The sequence below is a fragment of the Mizuhopecten yessoensis genome, unplaced genomic scaffold (genome assembly GCF_002113885.1).
Source record: "Mizuhopecten yessoensis strain PY_sf001 unplaced genomic scaffold, ASM211388v2 scaffold9133, whole genome shotgun sequence".
Lineage (NCBI taxonomy): Eukaryota > Metazoa > Mollusca > Bivalvia > Pectinida > Pectinidae > Mizuhopecten > Mizuhopecten yessoensis.
In genome coordinates this window covers 725,865-752,554 of record NW_018407895.1, presented here as the reverse complement: position 1 = coordinate 752,554, position 26,690 = coordinate 725,865, and the positions used below count along the sequence as shown (strand labels likewise).

Here is a 26,690-nt window from a genome sequence, read left to right as displayed (position 1 = left end):
TGCACCCCCAGGAACTGTCGAGGAAGTTAGTCTGCAGTGGTTTTTAAGTTTTTCATTTATGTCTATGTGGTCCACTGTGCTATATATCACAACAGAACTGAATGTCTCCTAAAATAACGGTCACAATAATTATATCTCACTACTTTTTTTCTAATGTAACACTGAGTTCAACACTATAGGGCCGTTACATTTGAGCTCATAAGACAAGTGTCGCTGGAACAAACGCCTTGCAGCTGCATTGAGGGTCGTTAAAGAAGATTGATTAAGTTTGACGCAAGTTTTTTTTATCCAAAGACATGACGATAATATTGCAGAGGTATCTATAATATCAAAACAGAGTTCAGATGCGGACAATGTCTAAACGAGAGTTAAAGATATCAAAACGGAAGTTATCAGAGCAGCAATAACAAATGTCATAACTGAAGTTATCAATGGCGTAGCGGAGGTTGTCAATATTATAGTGGAAGTTATCAACTAAATGACAGGAAGTTATGTCATATCTAAAGGTTTTTATGTCACAATAGAAGTTATCGATGTGATAACAGAAGATACCGATGCAATAACGGTAGTTATCAATGTTATAACGGAAAGAAGCAATGTTAAAAAAGAAATTCGTAACACGGTTAAATAATGATAACACAAATGACAAATATCAGGGAAATTGTTATTTATTTAATATATAATTTTAAACTTTAACAAGCAATGAAAACCGTGCATTATTTACAAACAATCAATATTGGCATGACTCATATATCAAAACACATTAATATAATGGCAGTTCGTTGGTTATCTTATTCAGACGTCAATGTTTGTGTAGATTGATCCTCTGTGTAGTTCTGTAGGTGTAAGTCTATCTGGGTGTAATGTCCATGTAAGTATATATGTGTGCATGTATTAAGGTAAATATATGATCGTCTAAATCAATAGCTTTATTTGATTGTTAGCATATCAATTCAACAATTGAACTGTGTGCAACTACACAATGTATGCAATATCGTCAAAAAGGCAAAAATAAGGTTGAATTCAAAAACTCTGCAAATAGTGTAAAAATACAAAATATATTGGACATTGACATGCATCTCTGTATAAGGCACGCTGGGAATATTCAAAATATCAGTTATGTACGCTATAGTAGAATGTTTTCTGAAATTCAAATAATTTAATCTTGTGAGGAAGCACGACCATCAACGTATGAATGACACCACAATAAAAACGTCAATCAGACGCTTAACAAACACGGGTAAGACGTCACTATCAAAACATCAAAAAGACGCTGACACAAACACATGTATGATGACACAATCAAAGCATCAACAAGACGCTTAAACATACATCTGTATGAAGGCACAATTAAACGCCCACAATATATTAAGGTAACAAAAGGTGCGTTTGGTATTTCAAGGTGATGCATCAAATTTGCAGCTATTTCGGGAGTTATACACAAAAACGTACTTGCTTCCAGCGAAGGATCTGGACAAATAATTTGTATAACATGATTGAATTGTCTAAGTATTCAATTTATCACCATGGTTCTTTAAAGTGAACTGACTTCCTGACGTTTTGCTATGTCGTCTGTTTTCATTTTTGATTAGACAAAAACATAATTATTGGTACATCTGTAGACATAAACAACAACTGATGATGTAAGCCAACTGTAGACAAATGGAACATGACTACAAATGTATAGATAAAGACATACTGGAATAAATACAGAAACAGATGTCACCGATAATGACCACTCCATATTTACAAAAGCTATTTCACTTATTGTTCCAAACAAATATCAATATAAAACCTTGACAATATTGGCTACCTCAATCCCTGACCGCTTTAGCTGTACTGGAGTAGGAGAGCCATATCACAAGGCACTGTTGACACCTACATCGGGGAGACCACACACACTCAGCACCAATTGTAAATAGGTTATCAGCCTGAAACACGGGCTTCAGATGAATATAAACGTCGAGAAAAAGTTAACGTCAATCTCATATAGAAAAGCGGTCACTTAGCAGTATGTTAAAGTCAAAGCGGTCAGATACCTGAAAAAGCGGCAATGATAAAGATAACTGGGACCGCGAAGTAGGTTTCCATATAACATAAAGTGCTTACCAAAATAATGTGCAATGGTTAAGATTTGATCTAATAAAGTAGAATATAAATCATTACGATATACCAACTATAACGGCAAAATCAACGTGATGTCCAACTAAATATTAGGTTATGGCACTCGTTTGGGAATGAAATGCCTTATGAACGAAATGTGACCTTATTAAAACTGTTCACTAACTGACCAAGGAAAGAAAAGTTTATCTAGAAACAATGTAGGCAAACTTGCCCAGGAACCGTGAAGCCTCGACACTTGCATTTTACCGAGATAATTCGAAAAGGAAACGATCCACCGCTATTAAATATTAGACATAACCCCAACAGTACCAGACTAAGTTCGTTAATACACTGTCTTTGGCTAGATTCCCCTTTTATTTATGTTATCGACACTTTTAAACGCTTGACTTCTGTCTAAGGCTGTTTTGTGATCACAAGGTCTTGACTTAAAGACAACATAGCGGTGTCACCAAATACGACTGTGAGTTCATAATATCATTGTACTATTTTCCCGTTTTGGCACCAATCTAGTCGGAATTCGATAAAAAAACCCCACACACTACAAATGATTAAAATGCGTCCCTTATGCGTCTTAGACTTTAAAATCAAATGAGAACTGCGTGCTATCGTCAGGACATGATAAGGAACATTGCAGGTAAACCTCTAACAACGTTTATAAATGACAGAAAGGGACAAATATATAACATGGAATTGTTCGGTCGCACAAAAAATGTAAACATTGAAACAAGCCACTCATTGATAAATCAACGACGTCACAAAGAATTCAAGCATGCATAACATAACTAAAGTTACAAACTTTAAAACAATGTTGAACACCGTTAAACAGTTTGTTCTCGTCAACAACACACACGATCTTCTTATGTCCTGTGTGTTTTTAGGTGGCGCTCCAGGTCGTTGTGCCAAGCGAAGGTCATGACACATTTGGTGCACGAGAAAGGTTTGACCTCGGCGTGCCTGGTGGTGCGGTGGTACTTGAGGTCGTCCCCCCGGAAGAAGGATTTCGAACACAGTTCACACTTGAAAGGGCGTTCCCCCGTGTGATAGCGCACGTGCCGGTCTCTGTTCGGCTTGGACGTGAAAGTTTTACCGCAGTATTCACACAAAAAGCGTCGATGCATCGTGTTATTATGTTTGTCGTAGGATTCAAAATCGGTCGACACGTCGCTGCAAACGTCACATGTGAATGATTCCTCGTTCTTAAAGAGAGAAACGGGCGTTACAACTCGTTCGAATCCTGGAGAGCGCACACTAAGTTTTATAGGCGCCGGTTGAATGACCAACTTCTTCTCTAGGTCTCCGTTTTGTGGGAAAACAGGACCATTGTCCATCTGTTCGTGTTGTGACGTCGATGAGGAATGAGGCGACGCGATACTGAAGTGATCCGGCGAGTGACGGTGATCACCGGACGCCCCGTCCGAGTCAGAATCGGGCTCCTGTTTGACGACCACGCTGCGGTAGGAGCTGTCCCCGAGTTTGACTCTGACCGTCGTTTTACGACAAGACGGGTTTGTCAATGTCGTCAGTAAAGATGTTTGACCTGTTGCCACCACAGGATTGGTCGGGTAGCCTGATGACGTCACCAAATCAGTGGGATCGGCGTTTGGTGTACAAATGTCCAAGGACGTGCATGCTTCGACTTTTGTGCGTTTATTTGGATTACCGTCGTCCGAGTTGGGTGACGTCTCGTCCATTGACATTTCGTGTGTTCTCGTTATATGTTCCGTCAGCATATCCTCGGTCTCAAAGCCCTGCTGACACTCTGTACACCAGTACTGACTCGAACTATCAGCAGGCAGAGTTTCCTCTCCTTTGATAAACTCCGATGTGTACTCAACATCCTCCTGATCAATACACAAGGCGGTTACTTCCTGTTTCGATATAGTATTCTGTACTTCCGGTGACCGATTGTTGGAGTTGATAGCAGCATTCTCTTCCTTCGCTCCATGCATGAAATAGTTGCTGTGAGTGACCATGTGCTCGCGAAGATTTGAAGGGTATCTGAACTGTTTCAAACAAATCGTACACGTGTGTCGCTTAGCTTGCGCGTGTGTATGCTCGTGTTTTATGAACTGGTCGTAGGTGGAGCAGATTTGACGACAGAAGCAGCAATTGTATAACCTGAAGTTGGTCTCGTAGCGATGCCGCTTCACATGATTGGTGTACTTAAATGGGTCGTTGAAATCAAGGTCACACGCCTTGCACGGGAAGGTCCTGGATGGGTCGTGTGTGAGGAGATGCTTGTTGTACATAAGGGAGTTGGACCCTGTGAAGTGACACACAGAACACTGGAAAACCTTTAGTTCTGGATGTTCCTTCTTGTGGATCTGGAATTTCTGATCGTCGTCAAAGCTCTCACCGCAGGTTGGGCAAACATGGACAAGTTTCCGCAGGTGTTCTTTACGCATGTGTGTTTTAATTGTCTTCCTGTCCATGTATCCCTTCCCACACAGGTTACAGCGGAACGGTTTGCTGTAGTTGTGACGAATAAGATGTCGTTTGATATCGTCCTTTCGAGTGAAGCTTTCGGAGCACAGAGAACATTGGTATGGCTTGTAGCCTGTGTGCAATCGTATGTGACGTTTCATGTTGTTACGGCACGTAAAAGTGTTGTAGCATATTTGGCAAGTGAACACATTATGTACGTTGAGGTTATGATGGACGAACGCCGGTCCGTCGGAAGCAACTTCTCCACATCGTTTACAGCGAATGTTTTTAGCGGGAAGAGACGACACGGATGTTCCCGTGGTATTGACCGCGGTGTTGAGATTAGCCACTTTAGGATTTTCGCCTGTTAACGACCGCGAAGTGGTATTAATCTTAGGATTTCGTCTTGCGTTGGCCACCAGCTTCTGAGCCATGAGACGATGGACAATTGGTTTTCTCATTGGAACCCCGTGCCCAGAAGTTAGAGATTTAGTTGCCGATTGTTGTCTCGGATCAAATTTTTTCTCATCTTCGTCGTAATCGTCGTCCATATCGTCAAGGTCCGAGTCGACGGGAGCACTCCCGAAGTCGTTGCTGGACGACATGCTGGAAGGTTCTTCCTGTGGCGACAGATCATCATCCCCTGACGGCGGAAGACTTGAGTCGGCCACAGAATAACCATCAGGCCACGCCTTCTGAACGGTTTTGGTGAACTTGCCAGAGTTTGGACTACGCAGTCTGTTACTAGGCGCAGCATCGCCGGCTGACAGCTGCTGGGGACGGAAGGTCTCGGAATACCCCTTACGTTGTATGATGTTTGTTACGCGGGGTTGTTTCTCATACCGCTCTATCGATCCATCCTCTTCAGAAAAATTGTCAGCGTTCGGCAGCGCCGACTCGTCTCGAATCTTCTGGAAGTACTCGTGAACTTTGATGACGATCTGCTGGGACTCGTTCTCGAGAGTGATGCTGATGATGCCGTCCACCTCGAGGTTATGATTGAAAGACACCGTCTCTTTACACAGCGTCAGGATAGACTGCTTTAGTAGGCGGGCCACCAGGTCCTTCTCCTTATTGGACATCTCGGTCTGGACCTACAACATAAGGAAACACTTACTGTTAAACCAGATGGCACTAGAACATACAGAAATACTGTTAAACCAGATGGCCCTAGAACATACAGAAATACTGTTAAACCAGATAGCCCTAGAACATACAGAAATACTGTTAAACCAGATGGCCCTAGAACATACAGAAATACTGTTAAACCACAAATGTGTCGGTCAGGATCCAGACTATACAGTAAAACCTGTTTAATCAGATGGTATTTAGGGTGGCCTTAGCACATACAAAAATACTAATTATAACAATGTATTTGAAACCGTTTTCCCGGCATGACTAATTCGTTGATAAATCAATTTCTGTACAAATAGAAAAGATAACTTATGTTACTTTTATGAAAAATAACAGCCCAAATAAAACAAAATCAGCAACAGTGTTCTGAGTGTGAAAATATAACGGGACTAGACCAGGATTCGAATGCTGGACCTCAGATCATTATACTGCCACTACAGCTGAACCACCTGGCGAATGCTGGACCTCAGATCATTCTACTCCCACTACAGCTGAACCACCTGGCGAATGCTAGACCTCAGATCATTATACTACCACTTCAGCTGAACCACCTGGCGAATGCTGGACCACAGATCATTATACTACCACTACAGCATTAACCACCTGGCGAATGCTGGACCTCAGATCACTATACTACCACTACAGCTGAACCACCTGGTGAATGCTGGACCTCAGATCATTATACTGCCACTACAGCTGGACCACCTGGCGAATGCTGGACCTCAGATCATTATACTACCACTACAGCTGAACCACCTGGCGAATGATAATAACCTTGCCTAGTTGCGCTACAGTGATATCGGAAACTGAATTAAGTGGAGATTACTGTACTGCAGGAGGACAGGTATCAAAAACAATACACAAACACGTCTGATCTTATTAGAGTTATCCTTCTTTGTTCTACTAATGAAACCGATTCTACGACACCTCGTCCAGACACGGAAAGTATTTTGAATTGTTTGTTCGGGTTATCGGGTGTTTTTGCTATTTACAAGTCTTCCATAGAAAGGAATGGGAATAAGGAAATGTTACACACCAGGGAAGGCTTTTTATATCTGTAAGTGGGCGCAAACGGCACTGGAATTTCGAGGATGACTGCATGTCTACTATAGATTTTTCTCCGACATCTATATCGAGGACACTAGAGCATAAACCAAATGAAATAGTTTTTATCAATAAATCGTAATTGCACACCTAGTGATCGTGTGTACAAATGTGAGTATAGCAGTGCTTGCTTATGATATATCAGTTTATAATATGTCTGTTAAACAGTCTTTATGATTATTATCGCTTCGATAGAACTCGCCTCGTATGACCAGGTAAATGTGTTCCCGGATCTCAAGTGTTGACCTGTAATTTCACCATGTATTACAGCACTATAGCCCGTACCTTATCCCTACAGGGAAGTAGGCAAGGGAATACCGTTTACTTGTACATATTATGTGTGTTTGCTCAGTCAAACAAAAATGTTCCCCTGTTAGTATAGTCACCACGCATTTTGAGAATTCAGCTATTGACTAAACCCAGCTGTAACGTTATCACATCACGTGGTTAAATCAGCTGTAACTTTGCCATGTGATATATCCACCCTTAATTTAACCACATCGCACGGTCAGCTGTGACGTTACCATGTGATACACCCATCCTTAATTTAACCACATCGCACGGTCAGCTGTGACGTTACCATGTGATATATCCACCCTTAACATCACTTGGTGGTTTGGTTGAATTTGGTTAAATAAGATTTGGTGACATGTCTCGATGTCTTTAATGTATGGGTGTTTGCTTGAGGCGACATGTTGGTGTATATGCTCCTCGATATCCCTCATTTTCCTACATCACTGAAAAACTCTGCCAAAGGCACTCAGCACAGTATTTAATTCGGTCACATTATATTGACTACGAGTAAACCATGCTAAACGTCTAGCAGGGGGAAACAGCTACCCTTTAAGGACGTTGGCATGTCCCGGCCTGTTGACAGAGCAAAACTGCCTTCCTCACATGGTTCTACAATATAGCCGAATGTGAGGGATGACAAGAAATAGAAGGATTAAACATAGAAATATGTTAAAAAAACGGTCTAAACTGCTGCAGTTGAGTGCGTTATACACATTATTGTTCCCATCTTGCCACTGTACACTTCGCCTATGCCAATAGGCACATTGCCATCGGGGAAGTCCCTGTTCCAAGATATAAAAGGAATGGGTGGACTGCTCTTTGTCTGTTCTCTCGCTATTGACCTTCCTGGTACATGTATGGGTCTTCTTATCCAGCATAGCTTTCAGGTTCATCGAAACGCTAAACTCCCGACCATAGCAAAATGGCAATCCATGTGGTACACCCAGATGTTTCTTTACAAAATCGACTGGTACACTCAGATTTAACTTTACCACATCACGTGGTAAACCAAGCTTTAATTTTTACTACATCGCGTGGTACATTCAGCAGATTTCACGGTACAAAAAGTTAACTTTACTTGATTGTACAACCATCTTTTGCCACATCGCGTGGTATACCCGGCTGTAACTTGTACGACATGATATCATGTACTACCTACTGTCGCGTATCGGCTTCACTTGGCCCCTTGTAACTTTCCGACATCACGAGATAAATCTACTCTAGCCTTCAGACAGCACGTGGTATATCTACTTTAACAATATAATATCACGTGGTACACCTTCTTTAACTTCATCACTTGGTACTGTATTGTTATCATTGACTTCATCAGCGTGGACGTGGTAACACTATGACTGTACAGTGTAAATGTTGTCAGTGGCGTACCATTGCTTACAGAGGGTCGAGCGTCCGAGCTCCCACAGCTACAGGTCTACTAGACCCTAGTACAATCTCTCGTGTTCTGAGAACTCCGTTTAGTTTTAGTTTAGTAACACCCGACTTTTTATATGAATAAGATTAGATTTTGTACTTCACTAAGTATATGTAGTTTTTGATTTACATAAACCTTCGAGATTTGTCAATATGTATAGACGTAACATAACAACATTATTTTATCAGACTAAAATTTTCAAGATCCGCCCCCCCTCCTTTTTATGATTGACGGACAGTCCATATTGATCATTAAAATAGAAATAGAAAAAAAAAAATATCTGATTTAAATAAAATCTTGAACATTTTAGTGTATGCTTGTGCATACACCCATACATGTGTGCTACGCCACTGGTTGTTTCAATACGGATTTTGTTATATCCATTTGTAACACCACCAAATAGTGACAAATGAAATAATAAATGAATAAATAAATAAAACAAAAATCAAGATCACTTCTTAAAACTTAAAACGTGACATATATATATATATATATATATATATATCGATGACGTAATCGTACCAAGTGATTGCCTACATGTATGTCTGCTTTACGGGAAACTTGAAAAACTCTTTTTCCGTTTTCCTCGTTTTAAACCATTCAGGCTTGCCACGCCTGGATTGAAAGTGTGCATTATATAATGAGGAAATTGGGGATGAGTCTAACTATTTATTCAAATGTAAATATGATTTGATATGCAATATTCGAAAAATATACATATACAGAATATACATGTACCAGATAACTATTGTAAAATTCCAAGCTTGACTAAAATGCCAGGTCTTTTCTCATTCTTTTTTATTATATCAACTTCATACTGTATCATATTATGTTCCGCCATGTTTAAAATGTACCAACTGTATGACCTCTTGTTTTGCACTAGTGCGACTGATTGAACAAATACAATCTTGAAACCTTGGTATGACACACAGAGTGACACACCACCGTGAAACACAACTACCAGTACCGAATGTACAATAACGCCACGCCTCCCCACGACATGCTGTACCGAATGTACAATAACGTCACGCCTCCCCACGGCATGCTGCACGGAATGTACAATAACGCCACGCCTACCAACGACATGCTGTACGGAATGTACAATAACGTCACGCCTCCCGACGACATGCTGTATGGAATGTACAATAACGTCACGCCTCCCGACGACATGCTGTATGGAATGTACAATAACGCCACGCCTCCTCACGACATGCTGTACCGAATTAAGCAATAAACTGCATAGATTAGGGCGCACCATTCAGTTTGTCTGTGACACATGTGGCAGTTATACCAGTTGGTCTGCCACATCTATGCAGTTTATTGCTTATATTTATATTTCCATAATGAGAATTCGCAAAAAAAAATGTCTTTTCCAAATTTCAAATCTTCCGCTTATTACCGTCAGGTCAGGTCAGTATCTAGAACGGCACAAAGATAACAGCTGACGTCATGCGCTATTTCCCATACAAAATTGAAAAGACTCCGCAACTTTTGTTCATAATTCATTTGATTTTGATTTATATATATATCATATTCTCGATTCATAAATAGTAACAAATGGCATTTTGTAAGTAACTATTCAAGTTTCGTAAAACAGTTTCCGATTTTATTGCGACCTATATCCGGCGCACGCACTCAACGGAAGCCCGCAGTAATCAGGTCAGAGTTATATTTGCGGTCCGGCATGTTGTTGATGTTGATCGTGCAACCGGAGAAGGTTGAATTGGTGAAAAATCCAGGCGTAAAATTGTTTGTTGATCTCACAGACACTTGAGACAGGCAGCTGGTGTTAGGGATCAAAGCAGAAGATACCGATAAGTTCGGTAGTGACACTGTTAAGTCGCTCGGAGGTGCAAAGACCAACTTCAGTTATAGTCTCATAAGATGAAGCTGCTATTGGCAGTACTTTAGTAGTAATATAGAAGGGCTTTGCCACACCAAATGTAAATATTGTACAATAACGTCACGCCTCCCCACGGCATGCTGCACGGAATGTACAATAACGCCACGCCTACCAACGACATGCTGTACGGAATGTACAATAACGCCACGCCTCCCCACGACACGCTGTACGGAATGTACAATAACGTCACGCCTCCCCACGACATGCTGTACGGAATGTAAAATAACGTCACGCCTACCAACGACATGCTGTAAGGAACGTACAATAACGCCACGCCTCCCTACGACATGCTGTACGGAATGTACAATAACGCCACGCCTCCCCACGACATGCTGTACGGAATGTAAAATAACGTCACGTCTCCCCACGACATGCTGTAAGGAACGTACAATAACGCCACGCCTCCCTACGACATGCTGTACGGAATGTACAATAACGTCACGCCTACCAACGACAAGCTGCACGGAATGTACAATAACGTCACGCCTCACGACATGCTGTATGGAATGTACAATAACGTCACGCTTACCAACGACATGCTGTACGGAATGTACAATAACGCCACGCCTCCCTACGAGATGTTGTACGGAATGTACAATAACACCACGCCTACCAACGACATGCTGTACGGAATGTACAATCTCGCCACGCCTCCCCACGACATGCTGTACGGAATGTTCAATAACGTCACGCCTCCCCGAAAATAAATACTATTACAACAACAAAGGGACGAGAGATAATTAATACTCGCCACATCAATAACAACGGACTGACAATTAAATCAAATTACCCCATCAACAATAACCAGTCGAGATTTTGATTATATCCACCCTATCAAATTAGCGAACCGAGACGGCTGCGAGTTCATTTATATTTACCCTATCATTCACTCCATCGCCAACAGAGGACAGACAGGTAATTAATATTTACCCAGTCGCCAACAGAGGCCAGACAGGTAATGAATATTTACCCAATCACCAACAGAGAAACGACAGATTACATTCACTCTATCGCCAACAGAGGCCAGACAGGTAATCAATATTTACCCAATCACCAACAGAGAAACGACAGTAAACATTCACTCTATCGCCAACAGAGGCCAGACAGGTAATGAATATTTACCCAATCACCAACAGAGAAACAACAGTAAACATTCACTCCATCGCCAACAGAGGCCAGACAGGGTATGAATATTTACCCAATCACCAACAGAGAAACGCCAGTAAACATTCACTCCATCGCCAACAGAGGCCAGACAGGTAATCAATATTTACCCAATCACCAACAGAGAAACGACAGTGAACATTCACTCCATCGCCAACAGAGGCCAGACAGGTAATCAATATTTACCCAATCACCAACAGAGAAACGACAGATGATATTCACTCTATCGCCAACAGAGGCCAGACAGGAAATCAGTATTTACCCAATCACCAACAGAGAAACGACAGTGAACATTCACTCCATCGCCAACAGAGGCCAGACAGGTTATGAATATTTACCCAATCACCAACAGAGAAACGACAGTAAACATTCACTCCATCGCCAACAGAGGACAGACAGGGAATTAATATTTACCCAGTCGCCAACAGAGGCCAGACAGGTAATGAATATTTACCCAACCACCAACAGAGAAACGACAGTTAACATTCACTCTATCGCCAACAGAGGCCAGGCAGGTAATGAATATTTACCCAATCACCAACAGAGAAACAACAGTAAACATTCACTCCATCGCCAACAGAGGCCAGACAGGTAATCAATATTTACCCAATCACCAACAGAGAAACGACAGTTAACATTCACTCCATCGCCAACAGAGAACAGACAGGTAATGAATATTTACCCTATCACCAACAGAGAAACGACAGTTAACATTCACTCCATCGCCAACAGAGGCCAGACAGGTAATGAATATTTACCCAATCACCAACAGAGAAACGACAGTAAACATTCACTCTATCGCCAACAGAGGCCAGACAGGTAATGAATATTTACCCAATCACCAACAGAGAAACGACAGTTAACATTCACTCTATCGCCAACAGAGGCCAGACAGGTAATGAATATTTACCCAATCACCAACAGAGAAACGACAGTTAACATTCACTCTATCGCCAACAGAGGCCAGACAGGTAATGAATATTTACCCAATCACCAACAGAGAAACGACAGTTAACATTCACTCTATCGCCAACAGAGGCCAGACAGGTAATGAATATTTACCCAATCACCAACAGAGAAACGACAGTTAACATTCACTCTATCGCCAACAGAGGCCAGACAGGTAATGAATATTTACCCAATCACCAACAGAGAAACGACAGTTAACATTCACTCTATCGCCAACAGAGGCCAGACAGGTAATGAATATTTACCCAATCACCAACAGAGAAACGACAGTTAACATTCACTCTATCGCCAACAGAGGCCAGACAGGTAATGAATATTTACCCAATCACCAACAGAGAAACGACAGTTAACATTCACTCTATCGCCAACAGAGGCCAGACAGGTAATGAATATTTACCCAATCACCAACAGAGAAACGACAGTTAACATTCACTCTATCGCCAACAGAGGCCAGACAGGTAATGAATATTTACCCAATCACCAACAGAGAAACGACAGTTAACATTCACTCTATCGCCAACAGAGGCCAGACAGGTAATGAATATTTACCCAATCACCAACAGAGAAACGACAGTTAACATTCACTCTATCGCCAACAGAGGCCAGACAGGTAATCAATATTTACCCAATCACCAACAGAGAAACGACAGGTGATATTCACTCTATCGCCAACAGAGGCCAGACAGGTAATCAATATTTATTCAATCACCAACAGAGAAACGACAGATGATATTCACTCTATCGCCAACAGAGGCCAGACAGGTAATGAATATTTACCCAATCACCAACAGAGAAACGACAGTTAACATTCACTCCATCGCCAACAGAGGACAGACAGGTAATGAATATTTACCCAATCACCAACAGAGAAACGACAGTAAACATTCACTCTATCGCCAACAGAGGCCAGACAGGTAATCAGTATTTACCCAATCACCAACAGAGAAACGACAGGTGATATTCACTCTATCGCCAACAGAGGCCAGACAGGTAATCAATATATTTTTTCAATCACCAACAGAGAAACGACAGATGATATTCACTCTATCGCCAACAGAGGACAGACAGGTAATCAGTATTTACCCAATCACCAACAGAGAAACGACAGGTGATATTCACTCTATCGCCAACAGAGGCCAGACAGGTAATCAATATATTTTTTCAATCACCAACAGAGAAACGACAGATGATATTCACTCTATCGCCAACAGAGGACAGACAGGTAATCAATATTTACCCAATCACCAACAGAGAAACGACAGTAAACATTCACTCTATCGCCAACAGAGGCCAGACAGGTAATCAATATTTAATGCGTCAACTATAATGGTAACCATCGAATGACTATACCTACAACCGAGCGTCGAGAGTTATACTGTTCCGTCACTCATTCAGGAATGATGACAGACAGATAACGGGTTCGTGATGAAAGTTTATTCGTTTCCAACAAAACACCGTAAGAACTACAACATACAGAGTACAGCAATTTCACACACTGGAAATGCACAAAATACTCAGATTAAACATCATTTGGTATTGGAATTATGATGCAAATAAGGATCAGGGGTGAATTTGACAAAATGTCCTATTAATATACATGCACGGTTCAAATTGGGTGTATTACCACCACATTGCTTTCTATGATTTATTATGTTAAAATTGTACCATTGGCAAATATTATTACATTGATTTTAAATCAACTGTATAGGCTTGTTATTATTGATACAGTAAATTCCCTTTATTACAGAAATAATGCAAGGAAAATATGCAAATATAATCAAATTATTTAATTATAATGGTAAGATGCCCTCGTTTTCTGACCAATTGGGTCCACCAACAAGTCTCTTTTGTTCAATGATGGAACAATCTATTACAGTTTAATTCAGGGGAAGTTACAATGATGCATGGCACCGGGACATTGAGGAATGAAGACAAACTTTCTACAAGAACATACATAAACACTGTAAGATATATAACAGCCTGTTACAAAAATGGACAACTACATCACAGGCACGTACATAAGGAGATCTAGATTAATTGGCGTGCCTACTAATACTATATTAATTACTGACAACTACATCACAGGCACGTACATTATGAGATTGACTAGTGTGCCTATTTTAATACTGATGACTTGAAAATGCATATCAAGTAACACACAAGCTTTCATATTAGCTACATATACAATAATTGCTCAGCCGTAGTTCACTTACATACTAAACAAATACAATAGCGAGACACGTGTTGCATGACAGGAAGTTGGGGCGAAGTCACTTTCTGATTTACCTTCTCCACCGATACATTACAACATCACTCAGGAATGCCACATCTTGAACATGGATTGATTCATTTCAGGGGACATCTTTATAACGACAGATATAGTAAAAATGGTTCTAATATCAAACAAACTTACAAATTTCACAGAGGCCACCTTCCATGAAAACAGGCGGTATTTTTCTCTTTAAAGTATGAAGAGTGGAGTAAAGGGAGATCATTTTAGGTAGCACATCATACATTAGGGCTGCCGATCCAGCACACTCCCCGTCCGATATCCTGAGATATCACCTTATTTTAGTTCTTATAAAATGTTTACATGATAGTCTAGTAATAACATTCAGATATATCACAAAATGGAAACACCACACTTCTAGTCTGTTTAATCACTCTCTGTTCTCAACGAGAATAACCATCTCGGTTTTGGGACGTGTAAACACTGTGGGTTTTCCGTTTCGAATAACGCGCATCTCAACCTTGCGAACTATTTTTGCGATCAACATATTCCTTTAGTAAAAATAGGAACCCAGACACAGTGAATATCCCCCCCCCCCCCCCCCCCCCCCCCNAGAAATTTAGAGCCGAGAGTTTATTGCGTTCACCTTAATCACCGTTAATTATACTATTTCTCAGCCATCCATACTTGGTAGGGTGAATATTAACTATTTCTCAGCCATCCATACTTGGCAGGGTGAATATTAACTATTTCTCAACCATCTTTGGTTGGTTGAATATTAATCAACTCTCCGCTATTTGTTATTGGTAGGTTGAATGTTAATTACCGCGATGCTAGCTTTTCTTTATATGGTAAATATTGATAGAATATCGTTTTTCTATTGATGACAGGTAAATACTAATCAACTTTCTATTAACTGGTAGTTTTTTTTTTTATATTTATTACATCTGGGTCCGCTACCGTTGAAAGACAAACATTAGTTATCTATCGGCCCTCATATGTTGATAGGATAACTATCATTTTATTCTCATTCCGCTGTTATTGATAGGGTAATATTAATTTTCTCTCGAGCGTCTATTATTGACGGGGTAAAGTATATTAATATTATGGATGGCTGAGAAATAGTTGATATTATGGATGGCTGAGAAATAGTTAATATTCACCCTAACAAGTATGGATGGCTGAGAAATAGTTAATATTATGGATGGCTGAGAAATAGTTAATAATCACCCTACCAAGTATGGATGTCTGAGAAATAGTTAATATTATGGATGGGTGAGAAATAGTTAATATTCACCCTACCAAGTATGGATGGCTGAGAAATAGTTAATATTATGGATGGCTGAGAAATAGTTGATATTATGGATGGCTGAGAAATAGTTGATATTCACCCTACCAACAAGATTGCTGAGATTTAATAAATATTCACCCTACAAACAATTAATGAGAGTTAATTCATATTTAATATACATAATGTACCGACAATGGATTGTCGAGAGTTGTTTATGTTCACCTTACCAACAAAACTTTATTGAGAGCTAATCACCTTACCAACAAAATATTACTGAGAGCTAATCACCCTACCAACAAAATATTGCTGAGAGCTAATCACCCTACCAACAAAACATTGCTGAGAGTTTATTTATATTCACCCTGCCAATACATTCATACAACAGCAGTAAAGCACCAATCGTAAATAAATATTTAGCTTATCAACAATTGAAGATCCTTCTTACCACGAGCGGTACACGGACCGTTTTCAGTACTATATATAGTAACGAGTTTCCATTCAAATATGATTGATGAAAAGGGCAGCTTTCGTCAAAGCGGGGTTCTGCAGAACTGATAGGAAATCTTAGGGGCGAGTTTGGTAAATCTTTTAACAAACCTTAACGAAATGGAATTCAATATCGTTTTTTTTATAATACCAATAATGTATGAAAATATAAGACGAAAATGCAGGTATAGATTATGGCGTCGGATAGTGTCCCCTTATAAATTAGATCACGACACACAAATGGTGTCAGATCTCGCCCCTAAAGAACGACACACAAATGGCGTCGGGTTGCGCCCCTAAAGAACGACACACAATGGCGTCGGATCGCGCCCCTAAAGAACGACACAAAAATGGCGTCGAATCGCACACCAACCAAGAATTCTGACTGTTGAAAAATGCATTTGTTTTTCTCCATTTGAAACTTCAATATTGATATATTAGACCTATAAATTGAGAAAATGACAATACCTTGCAGTACTGGGAACGGAGATGCCCGGGGGTACGGCTAGAGTTCGCCTTAATATCCCAGAAACAAATTGAGTGATATCCCGAGGTCTCCTTGGACGTGTGTCGTGCCTAATGTTGCGTGGGAAGTGTACCCGTGCGTAGGTTTGGACTCATTATAGAACCCCCACTTATAACACAGGAACCTGGAGTATAGCTTCCTGCTGCCCAAGCATGCAAAATAATGACATCTATTTATACATACGAATACTCTCGTGTGTAGCCTGGATCCATTCAAAAACATATATCTCTAGACATTATCTACTTCCCGTTTAACACTTGACAATATCATTTTTAATTAATATCAACTGGAAGTACGGGGTTAAACGCTATTTCCATATCAATTGTTTTTTTTGTGGTTTCCTAATTTTCGAATCAACAACTTCGGGTTTGCCAGTTTGTCGATGTATATTTGAGCACAAACGGATTAATTATAGCAACATCATTTTTTTTGTATAATTAATCCGTTTGTGCAGTGATTCGGAACCAACAGGTTTTGTCAATGACAGCTCTGGAGAATTATGGAAATCCCAGACCCGGACGTATATGTATTGCATAATTCCGGGTAAAACCGGCAACATCAGTCCTGGTGACTGAGCAGGTGACAAATATACCAGTGCTGGTGACTAAACAATCGGAGCAGCACGCGCTTGTAACGAACGTTACATGTATATAACCTGGTCAAGGAGCTCCTCCCTTCCTGGTAAACACCACCAATACACCACAGTCAAGAGGGCGGAAGGATCGAATCACGAATTCTTTATCTTTCATTTAATCATAATCGGAAGAAAAAACAGCTGCTATGCTGTTCTGTTATATATAACAGATAACTTGTTCTGGTAATGTTACCACGGAATCCGTACTGTTACACAATACTTAGCTAATCGCAGTAACTTATTGTCAATTTACAACTCAACTCCATGCAGAAGGCTACACAGCGTACTGTACAATATTCTAAAACACTGATAATTTATACCGCTAGTCACATGTACAACAGTGTAACGCATTATCCATTTCTAAAGTATGCTAAACTGGTAAATGGTTATGAAACAGGAACAATCTGGTATAAAGTATATTTACGAAGTAAGCTTATCGATTAAACCAATTAACCTGTTTATAATTATAAATATGGTGACCGATTACATTAACATCATGTACTAACCGTTCATATACCTGTTATGTTGTAGCATACCGAGACAGGATAGAACAGGGATATCGGAGGACCTGACATACCACTCTATCGAATAGGTTGTAAATATTCGGCTATCTAGGACCAGATTACTTACGGTGTCTTTTCTTAGAAACAAATTGATTTTTTAGAGTAAACAGAACGTGAAAAACGGAATTAAAACTTTCTCGGGCACACAGATCGTGAGAAACAGAATCTGAAACTTCTTCCAGCAAACAGAACGCTGTAATAGAATATATGATTTCTTCGAGCAAACAGAACGTGAAAAACGGAATTAAAACTTGTTCAAGAACACAGATCGTGAGAAACAGAATCTGAAACTTCTTCCAGCAAACAGGACGTGAGAAATAGAATATAAGACTTTTTCGGGTAAAAGAATGTGAAAATAAAAATGAAAACGTCCTCGAGCAAACAGAATTTGAAACTTCTTTCAGTAGACAGAACGTGGTAATAGAAAAGACGATTTCTTCGGGCAAACAGAACGTAAGAAATAGAATACAAGACTTCATCGAGCAAGCAAACAAAAAGTGAAAACCATCATGCAAACTTTCTCGGGCAATCAAAAACTCGAGAAACAATTAAAAAATATAAAATTTTCACAAGAAAACAGAACGCGAGGAACAAAATATGTAATTTCCTTTAGTAAACTGGTGCGTTAACAGTGCTGCTTGGCAAGAATAAAATGTATTACTGATTCAAACGGCCAAGGGGAAAAAACAAAAGACAAAAAGATATCGCACCTGTCTCTGTCAATACACTTGACGTTTTTCGAGTTGGATAAACCTATGACTAATGTTGATATCAGGTCCGAGGTAAACGCTTTTTTTTTTACCGGGGTTCTGTAACATAACATTGCTCTATATCAATCGGAGTGTGACTGTCCGGTCACCATCTTCCCCTCCCCTTCCCTCGGACAGAAGCAAGGCGATCTTACACTCCCGCCCCTTCCCCCTAACGTGTTGGACACACAAAATACCGACTGACACTCGATAATCCCGCTAATTAACCGTCGGCTGTGTGCCTGCCAGGCCCAGGAATGTTCCGTGGGTCCTGTGGCGTGTGTATCCTGTTCGTATGTACACACATATATGTATATACGGACACCACGTGGCCAGGTCCAACATCTGGAGATTAATCAACTACAAACAGGCTAGCCTCCGCTACCGTGTAAAGCCCGGATCCCCTCCCTTCCCGTCCGGAAATCGGAACCAGCCTCTACGGTTTGCGTAAATTGCTGATATGGAAGTCATTTTTAAGCTATTTGCAATGCACCCTTAATAAAGCCGAGGAAAGTGTAACACCCTGTCGTCTGTAAACATGGGCCCGACAGACTATATCCGCCTATACAGTGCTGTGGTCGACTCACCGAACCACGGATATGGGACAAAGGGGCCACAGAGGGGTCCCTACAGTTGACTTATACGCTTGGACAGATATTGTAATTCATCTAGATAGGGCGTCAATGAAATCTACATATTACATCATAATCGAATCGTCTTAGTGGCATTGGTGTGTGTGTATAATACAGAGTTTTAACTAACATTCGTCGCCAGGGGCGCTATCATACACATGTACACCTATCGTCTCACTTTCTCCCAATTAAGTTTCTTGATGAAGAAATCGCACATGTAAGAAATAATCATTAAGATGAATTAAGCATTTTTCTTAAAATCAATATTGTATTCCTGTACTGTATGTGTGGTAACACTTTTGTAAACAAAGTATAACGACACGTTAAGATGTGTGAGTTGCCCCTTTGCGGGCCCCCTAACCTCGGATTATCCTCGCCTGTGTACAGTTATCTGATCCAATAGGAATGCCAACAAGTAAAAACTCTCTCAAACTTCTCCAAACTTACGCCAGGACTACATGTACTTACTTTAAAGTGACGAGATGTCTTTTGGTGAAGTTTCTTTCCAGTTGTCAACTTTAAACTCCGGTAAAGACTCCAGAATTCACACTCGGAAACTTCGGAGCAGACGTCAGCCCACAAACCGACCGACAAACCGTGTCCTTTTCCGACCCGGACGCATGGCACGTATGGTTCCTATAAATTACCGCGTATGTGTGGGGTAAAAAACGGAACGAAACCGTGAGGCAGAATAAATAGGGACACACATGTGTCAAGTTATCGGGAGTAGCGTACAGAGGTACTGGGATATGTAAGCACGTGCTAGGTCTTCAGTTTGTAAATGATCCGTGTGTAGGGAATACGTGAATAATTTCCTGAGGCGTCAACGGAGCTTTTATGTTAACGTGGTAAGGAAATAGTAGTTTGAATAGAATTATAAAGCAGGTGAAAAACGATTAAAGAATAGGATTCCGAAAATATAGGCACAGGGCCATGTCGAACCTTTAATTGAGCAAACCAACACTTAATCCATCATGTTTAGAATTAAAAAAATAAATGCTAAAGCTGATGATATATATTTTCATGGAGAGAATATTAAATCTTTTATATCGAGCTCAGTGACAGAGTTTACACAAACTCTCCTCTAACGGGTACCTACAATTCTTTACTCGTCCGGTGAAAATACAGTTTTGTATTTGAATATAACTTCTTACATAATTACTTTATAAACATATCTCTTACTTTGCATCGTCAGTTGATCCACACACAATTCTTGCTATACGTCATTATAATTGACCCACACACATTTCTTACTATAAATAATTAATTGATCTACACAGATGATTAATCATTGAAGTTCAGTCAGTCACTCTACGTAGTCTTCGGTACAATTAGTCAGAATAATTAAATTTGCAACAGCTAGCCACTGTAAAACAGCGTACATTACAACAAGTAAATGAAAAACTACGTTACAGCCAGCCACTGTAAGATCCTTGTCGCAGTCAGTCAGTGTAAAACTAGGTATGTTACCAGCAAGTCACTGTAAAACTACGTTACAGCCAGCCACTGTAAGACCCTTGTCACAGTCAGCCACTGTAAAACTACGTAACAGCAAGTCACTGTAAGACCCTTGTCACAGTCAGCTACTGTAAGACCCTTGCCACGGTCAGTCACTGTAAAACTTCGTTAAAGCCAGCAACTGTAAGACCCTTGTCACAGTCAGCTACTGTAAGACCCTTGCCACAGTCAGCGACTGTAAGACATTGTCACAGTCAGCCACTGTAAGACCCTTGTCTCAGTCAGCCACTGTAAAACCCTTGTCACAGTTAGTCACTGTAAGACCTTGTCACAGTCAGCCACTGTAAAACCCTTGTCACAGTCAACTACTGTAAAACCCTTGTCACAGTCAGTCACTGTAAGACATTGTCACAGTCAGCCACTGTAAGACCCTTGTCTCAGTCAGCTACTGTAAGACATTGTCACAGTCAGCCACTGTAAAACCCTTGTCACAGTCAGTCACTGTAAGACCTTGTCACGGTCAGCTACTGTAAAACCCTTGTCACAGTCAGTCACTGTAAGACCTTGTCACAGTCAGCCACTGTAAAACCCTTGTCACAGTCAGCCACTGTAAATCCCCTGTCACAGTCAGTCACTGTAAGACCTTGTCACAGTCAGCCACTGTAAAACCCTTGTCACAGTCAATCACTGTAAGGCCTTGTCACAGTCAGTCACTGGAAAACCCTTGTCACAGTCAGTCACTGTAAGATCTTGTCACAGTCAGCCATTGTAAGACCCTTGTCACAGTCAGTCACTGAAAGACCTTATCACATTCAGCTACTGTAAAACTACGTTACAGCAAGTCACTTAAGACCCTTGTCACAGTCATCACAGTAATTGGCAAATAAAACAATACTAGCATGTTTTGGACATACTGAATAAAGATGTACACGTATGCTAACGATACTTTAAGAAATTCGTTACACATTTGACACTTATGGATTTTTACCGCTGACAATGATAGTGATTATCATATTGTCTTCATACAGCGGTCTTGTAAGATTTATCTCCCTTTCGCCAGGTTTTACAGCTCAAATGTCATTTTTACGCGGCTACTGAAGGGCGAAACATGATTACGGCTGCGACTAAGACCAGGGTGTACGCTTGTCTACATTTCTATTATATTTACAGGCTTATTGAAAGCAAAAACCTGATCGGTTAAACTGGTTTCTCTGAGACTAGTTACATTTGCAGTGCGCAATTTATATATATTTGTATTTATTATTTGTCATAAAGGTTAAGTTGAGATCGTACCACATCGCCCCGCAATGTAACGATGTTACCAATGTCACAAACTAGACCCTTCTTCCCTAACTGAAATGTAATGGATGCAATGAGGAGAACCAGATATAAATCATTAAAATGTTTCACAAAGAAATTAATCGAAAACACTTAAATAAGAAATATTACCAACTGAGAAAATACGTTTGTCGTATATGTTGATAGATTAATTTCTATTCACTCCTACATAAACAAAATGGACACAAATTTACCTTGGTTTCAATAAGGGTCTCAACCGAAACACTACGAGTAACAACAATAAATTAAAGTAAGAAATTATTTTGTGACGTAACTAAACACAGTTCTACAATGGTACAAACGTTAGACACTCATAACTGTACACTTAACACTGTATTTTAACATGATATTACATTTATACGGGCACACTTGTACTGTATCATATCAGATTCTTTAAAGTTCCATAGAAAAGCTAATTCGTTTGACAGAATGCGTTATATTCCAGGCGCTGGAAAAATGAAAAGACGTCAACACGTTCCCTGTATTTCTAATTCTGGACAGCCCGGCAATGTCCTCTTTTCTTTATTCATATTTTAAATAGTGACCAAACCCGTAACACAATATGATATCGCTTTGTTGTACACAGTCTTCCTGGAATATTTTACGGTCCTCAGTTGAATTTTTTTTTCACATGTAAAAATGTCAAAAATCAAATGATTTTTTTTCAGTAGTTGTTTGAAAGGCGAGGCAACATCATGCAAAACGAAACGGATTTCTTTTACCGAAGTCAGTTTGCCTCGCCTAATTAGTTATCGTCAATTTATATGTCTTCAAGGCTATGAACTGTCCCGAGGGTACAGACCGTCTTGATTTACAAATATATATAAAATTATATTGATTAATTTATACTAATTGTATTAATTGTATATCTATGTACCGCAAAGCGCTTTAAAGTGGCTTATGTTAGCTAGATAGGGCACTATAGCAAATGTTGTATATCATTATTATTATATATATGCCGTATATCTGTAAACTACAGCATGTTTATACCGACAACTAAACAAGACGTTCAATCCGTGTGTTTGAACATAAATGATGTTATATACATGAATGCATTGCTAACAAGCTGCCATTAATGATTTATACCCAGTTAAGCCGTGTATACGTACTGTGTGTTTGTGTTTGTAGCACATTTAAGTTAGTGTTCAAACCCCAAGGATGAATTACTGCCCAACAATTCGTGTCACATTGTTTTTGTCAGAAAAATTATTATATATGCTGTAATAATTGTTTTATAAAGGAAATGAAAGAAAGTTTCATGAAACGTATTTTCATTTGTAATAAAAGATAAAGTTCATATTCCCTATGCAAGCCAATACTGAATAAACAAGATACACGTACAGTACAGTAGATACTTAAATATTGAACTGTTTTTGTATGGTATTTATGGTCTATTTGAATAGATCATAAATACCATACAAAAACAGTTCAATACTTATATTTATGTTCTCTCTGCCCCTTATGTTCTTTTTTAACTTATAATTTATATTTGAAATTAAAAATGCCCGCCTTATCGACAGTCCACACAATTTCGTTCAATAGTTTGAACAGCGTATTGTCGCGTGCTGAATGGCAAACAAAGTAGTACTTTGAAATTTTAACAAACACTTCAACTTTATTCCACAATTCAGTATCAATACAATTTCGTATGATATGTCTATAGGGTGATTTAAGTTTATCAATAGAACTCTGAGCTGAAAGTTAGATTTGAAATTGTTTCGATTTTTCCATGGAACAAATTTCGCGCATGGACAAATACAGTGAACACCGTAAATCCGACCTTGCCCTCCACGAGGGAGTTATTTTTGGAAGTTAATTCGAACTTTTCTTTTTGCTCATTTTGTGAAGAATCCAGGCGTGAATGTATTTGTTGATTGTATGGGAACCTGAAAACAGTCGGTATATTCTATAACAGCCTCGTTATTTGACATGTCGTCAGAAACTGAGGAACCGTGGATGCGAGACGCTTGAAACTGATAGCGTTTGAAGTGAGTGATCTTGCGACGGAGCACAGGTTCGTTACAAATGTCTGACATATTTATGTGTGCTGTCACTCATATCAGTAGGTCTGTAACATATGTGTCAGTAGGTCTATAGAATATGGGTATTTCAGACATTTGTAACGAACCCCTGTTGATCAGTGCAGTGTAACAGACGATATTTCTGATAAATTGCATGAGCGTTAAAATTGTTTCCATTGCCGGCATTGGTGATTTCAACCGATGTGCATTTTGTACGATATTGCAGACCTTGGTCTTGTTTTCGTTGTAATAAAAGTGTTTTCTATTTTATTTTTATATTTTGCACATAAATTTACAATGACATTGTCAAATCTCACAATGCCCAGCGATATTTCAGCAGCCGTCATGTCTATTTATATTGGATATTGTAGTTCCGGTCAGTGTTGTATTAATACGCTAAGATATTGTGTCTCGTGATGCACCCATCAACGACACAGCTTTCAAAGAGGCTATATAGTGACAATGCCATGCAAATGTAAATGTATGTACATAAACAGTATTTTTGTAATGAATAGTACGTCTTAAAAGGTCGTCGATAATTCCAACATGCCGTTGTTCAGTATATTCCTAAACTATTTTTTAAGTGACTATGATCGGTGACTTACCGATACAGTTCGTCCCCACTTTTCGGTATCCATCACGGCACGTGCAGATCCGTGATCCGTACGTATTGTGACACAATTGCTGGCATCCGCCATTGTCAAATAGACACTCGTTTTTGTCTGAAAATGAAACGTACCATTATTTGGTTAAATACCCAAATAAGGAATGGAATGGATGGAACCCAACTCAGTACCGGAAGAAAGAACCAGGAGAGAAAGAAATGAAGGACGAGAAAAAGTGACATACATGTCCGAGAGTAAAGGCAAAGCGAGAATTGTGAGGACAGTGAAGAAAGGACCGAAAGTGAAGATTACAAATGTACCAGGAGAAAGCCCAAACAAACGTCCGGAAGAAATGGGATTGAATGAACCAGGGGAAAACCCAAACAAACGTCCGGAAGTAATGGGAACAAACGTACCAGGAGAAAACCCAAATAAACGTCCGGAAGTAATGGGAACAAATGTACCGGGAGAAAACCAAAACCAGCGTCCGGAAATAATGGGAACAAATGAAAAGGTGAAAACCCAAACAAACGTCCGGAAGTAATGGGAAAAAATGAAAAGGTGAAAACCCAAACAAACGTCCGGAAGTAATGGGAACAAATATACCAGGAGAAAACCCAAACAAACGTCCGGAAGTAATGGGAACAAATATATCAGGAGAAAACATAAATAAACGTTCGGAAGTGATGGGAACAAATGTACAATGAGAAAATCTAAATAAACGTTGGGAAGTGATGGGAACAAATGTACCAGGAGAAAACCCAAACAAACGTCCGGAAGTAATGGGAACAAATGAAAAGTTGAAAACCCAAACAATCGTCGGGAGTAATGAGAACAAATGAAAAGGTGAAAACTCAGACAAACGTTCGGAAGTAATGGGAACAAATATACCATGAGAACACCCAAACAAACGTTCGGAAGTAATGGGATCAAATGAAAAGGTGAAAACTCAAACAAACGTTCGGAAGTAATGGGATCAAATGAAAAGGTGAAAACTCAAACAAACGTCCGGAAGAAAGGGAATCAAATAAAAAGGTGGCAACCCAAACAAACGTCCGGAAGTAAAAGGGAACAAATGAAAAGGTGAGAACTCAAACAAACGTCCGAAAGAAATGGGGAAAAATTTACCAGGAGAAAACCCAAACAAACGTTCGGAAGTAATGGGATCAAATGAAAAGGTGAAAACTCAAACAAACGTTCGGAAGTAATGGGATCAAATGAAAAGGTGAAAACTCAAACAAACGTCCGGAAGAAATGGGAACAAATGAAAAGGTGAAAACCCAAACAAACGTCCGAAGTAATGGGAACAAATGAAAAGTTGAAAACCCAAACAATCGTCGGAAGTAATGAGAACAAATGAAAAGGTGAAAACTCAAACAAACGTCCGGAAGAAAGGGAAACAAATAAAAAGGTGACAACCCAAACAAACGTCCGGAAGTAAAAGGGAACAAATGAAAAGGTGAGAACTCAAACAAACGTCCGAAAGAAATGGGGAAAAATTTACCAGGAGAAAACCCAAACAAACGTTCGGAAGTAATGGGAACAAATATACCAGGAGAAAACCCAAACAAACGTCCGGAAGTAATGGGAAAAAATGAAAAGGTGAAAACCC

At 39.8% G+C, this 26,690-nt stretch overlaps 2 protein-coding genes across 5 annotated transcripts in view; both read right to left on the bottom strand.

Moving 5' to 3' along the window:
• Positions 1 to 26,690, bottom strand: part of LOC110457429 (fibrillin-2-like) — a 117,755-nt gene that overhangs the window by 81,916 nt on the left and 9,149 nt on the right. For both annotated transcript variants that reach the window (XM_021508712.1, XM_021508713.1), the window contains one exon: positions 25,079 to 25,195. In XM_021508712.1, coding sequence (XP_021364387.1) covers positions 25,079 to 25,195 — 117 coding nt within the window. The remainder of the gene's footprint in view (positions 1 to 25,078; positions 25,196 to 26,690) is intronic.
• On the bottom strand, positions 2,537 to 20,488 carry LOC110457430 (gastrula zinc finger protein xFG20-1-like). Of its 3 annotated transcripts, XM_021508716.1 has the most exons (3): positions 20,125 to 20,488; positions 6,719 to 6,823; positions 2,537 to 5,642 (listed from the first exon to the last, which is right to left on the bottom strand). In XM_021508716.1, the coding sequence occupies exon 3, from the start codon at positions 5,628 to 5,630 to the stop codon at positions 2,982 to 2,984; it is 2,649 nt and encodes an 882-aa protein (XP_021364391.1). In that variant the 5' UTR covers positions 5,631 to 5,642; positions 6,719 to 6,823; positions 20,125 to 20,488; the 3' UTR covers positions 2,537 to 2,981. The 3 variants fall into 3 exon arrangements, with proteins under 3 accessions (XP_021364391.1, XP_021364389.1, XP_021364390.1); XM_021508714.1 differs by lacking the exon at positions 6,719 to 6,823 and having other exon boundaries at positions 20,125 to 20,487; XM_021508715.1 differs by lacking the exons at positions 6,719 to 6,823; positions 20,125 to 20,488 and adding an exon at positions 17,021 to 17,172.

Coding starts and splice junctions, on each gene's coding strand:
- LOC110457430 (XM_021508716.1), bottom strand. CDS start 5,630: ATGTCCAATAAGGAGAAGGACCTGGTGGCCCGCCTACTAAAGCAGTCT.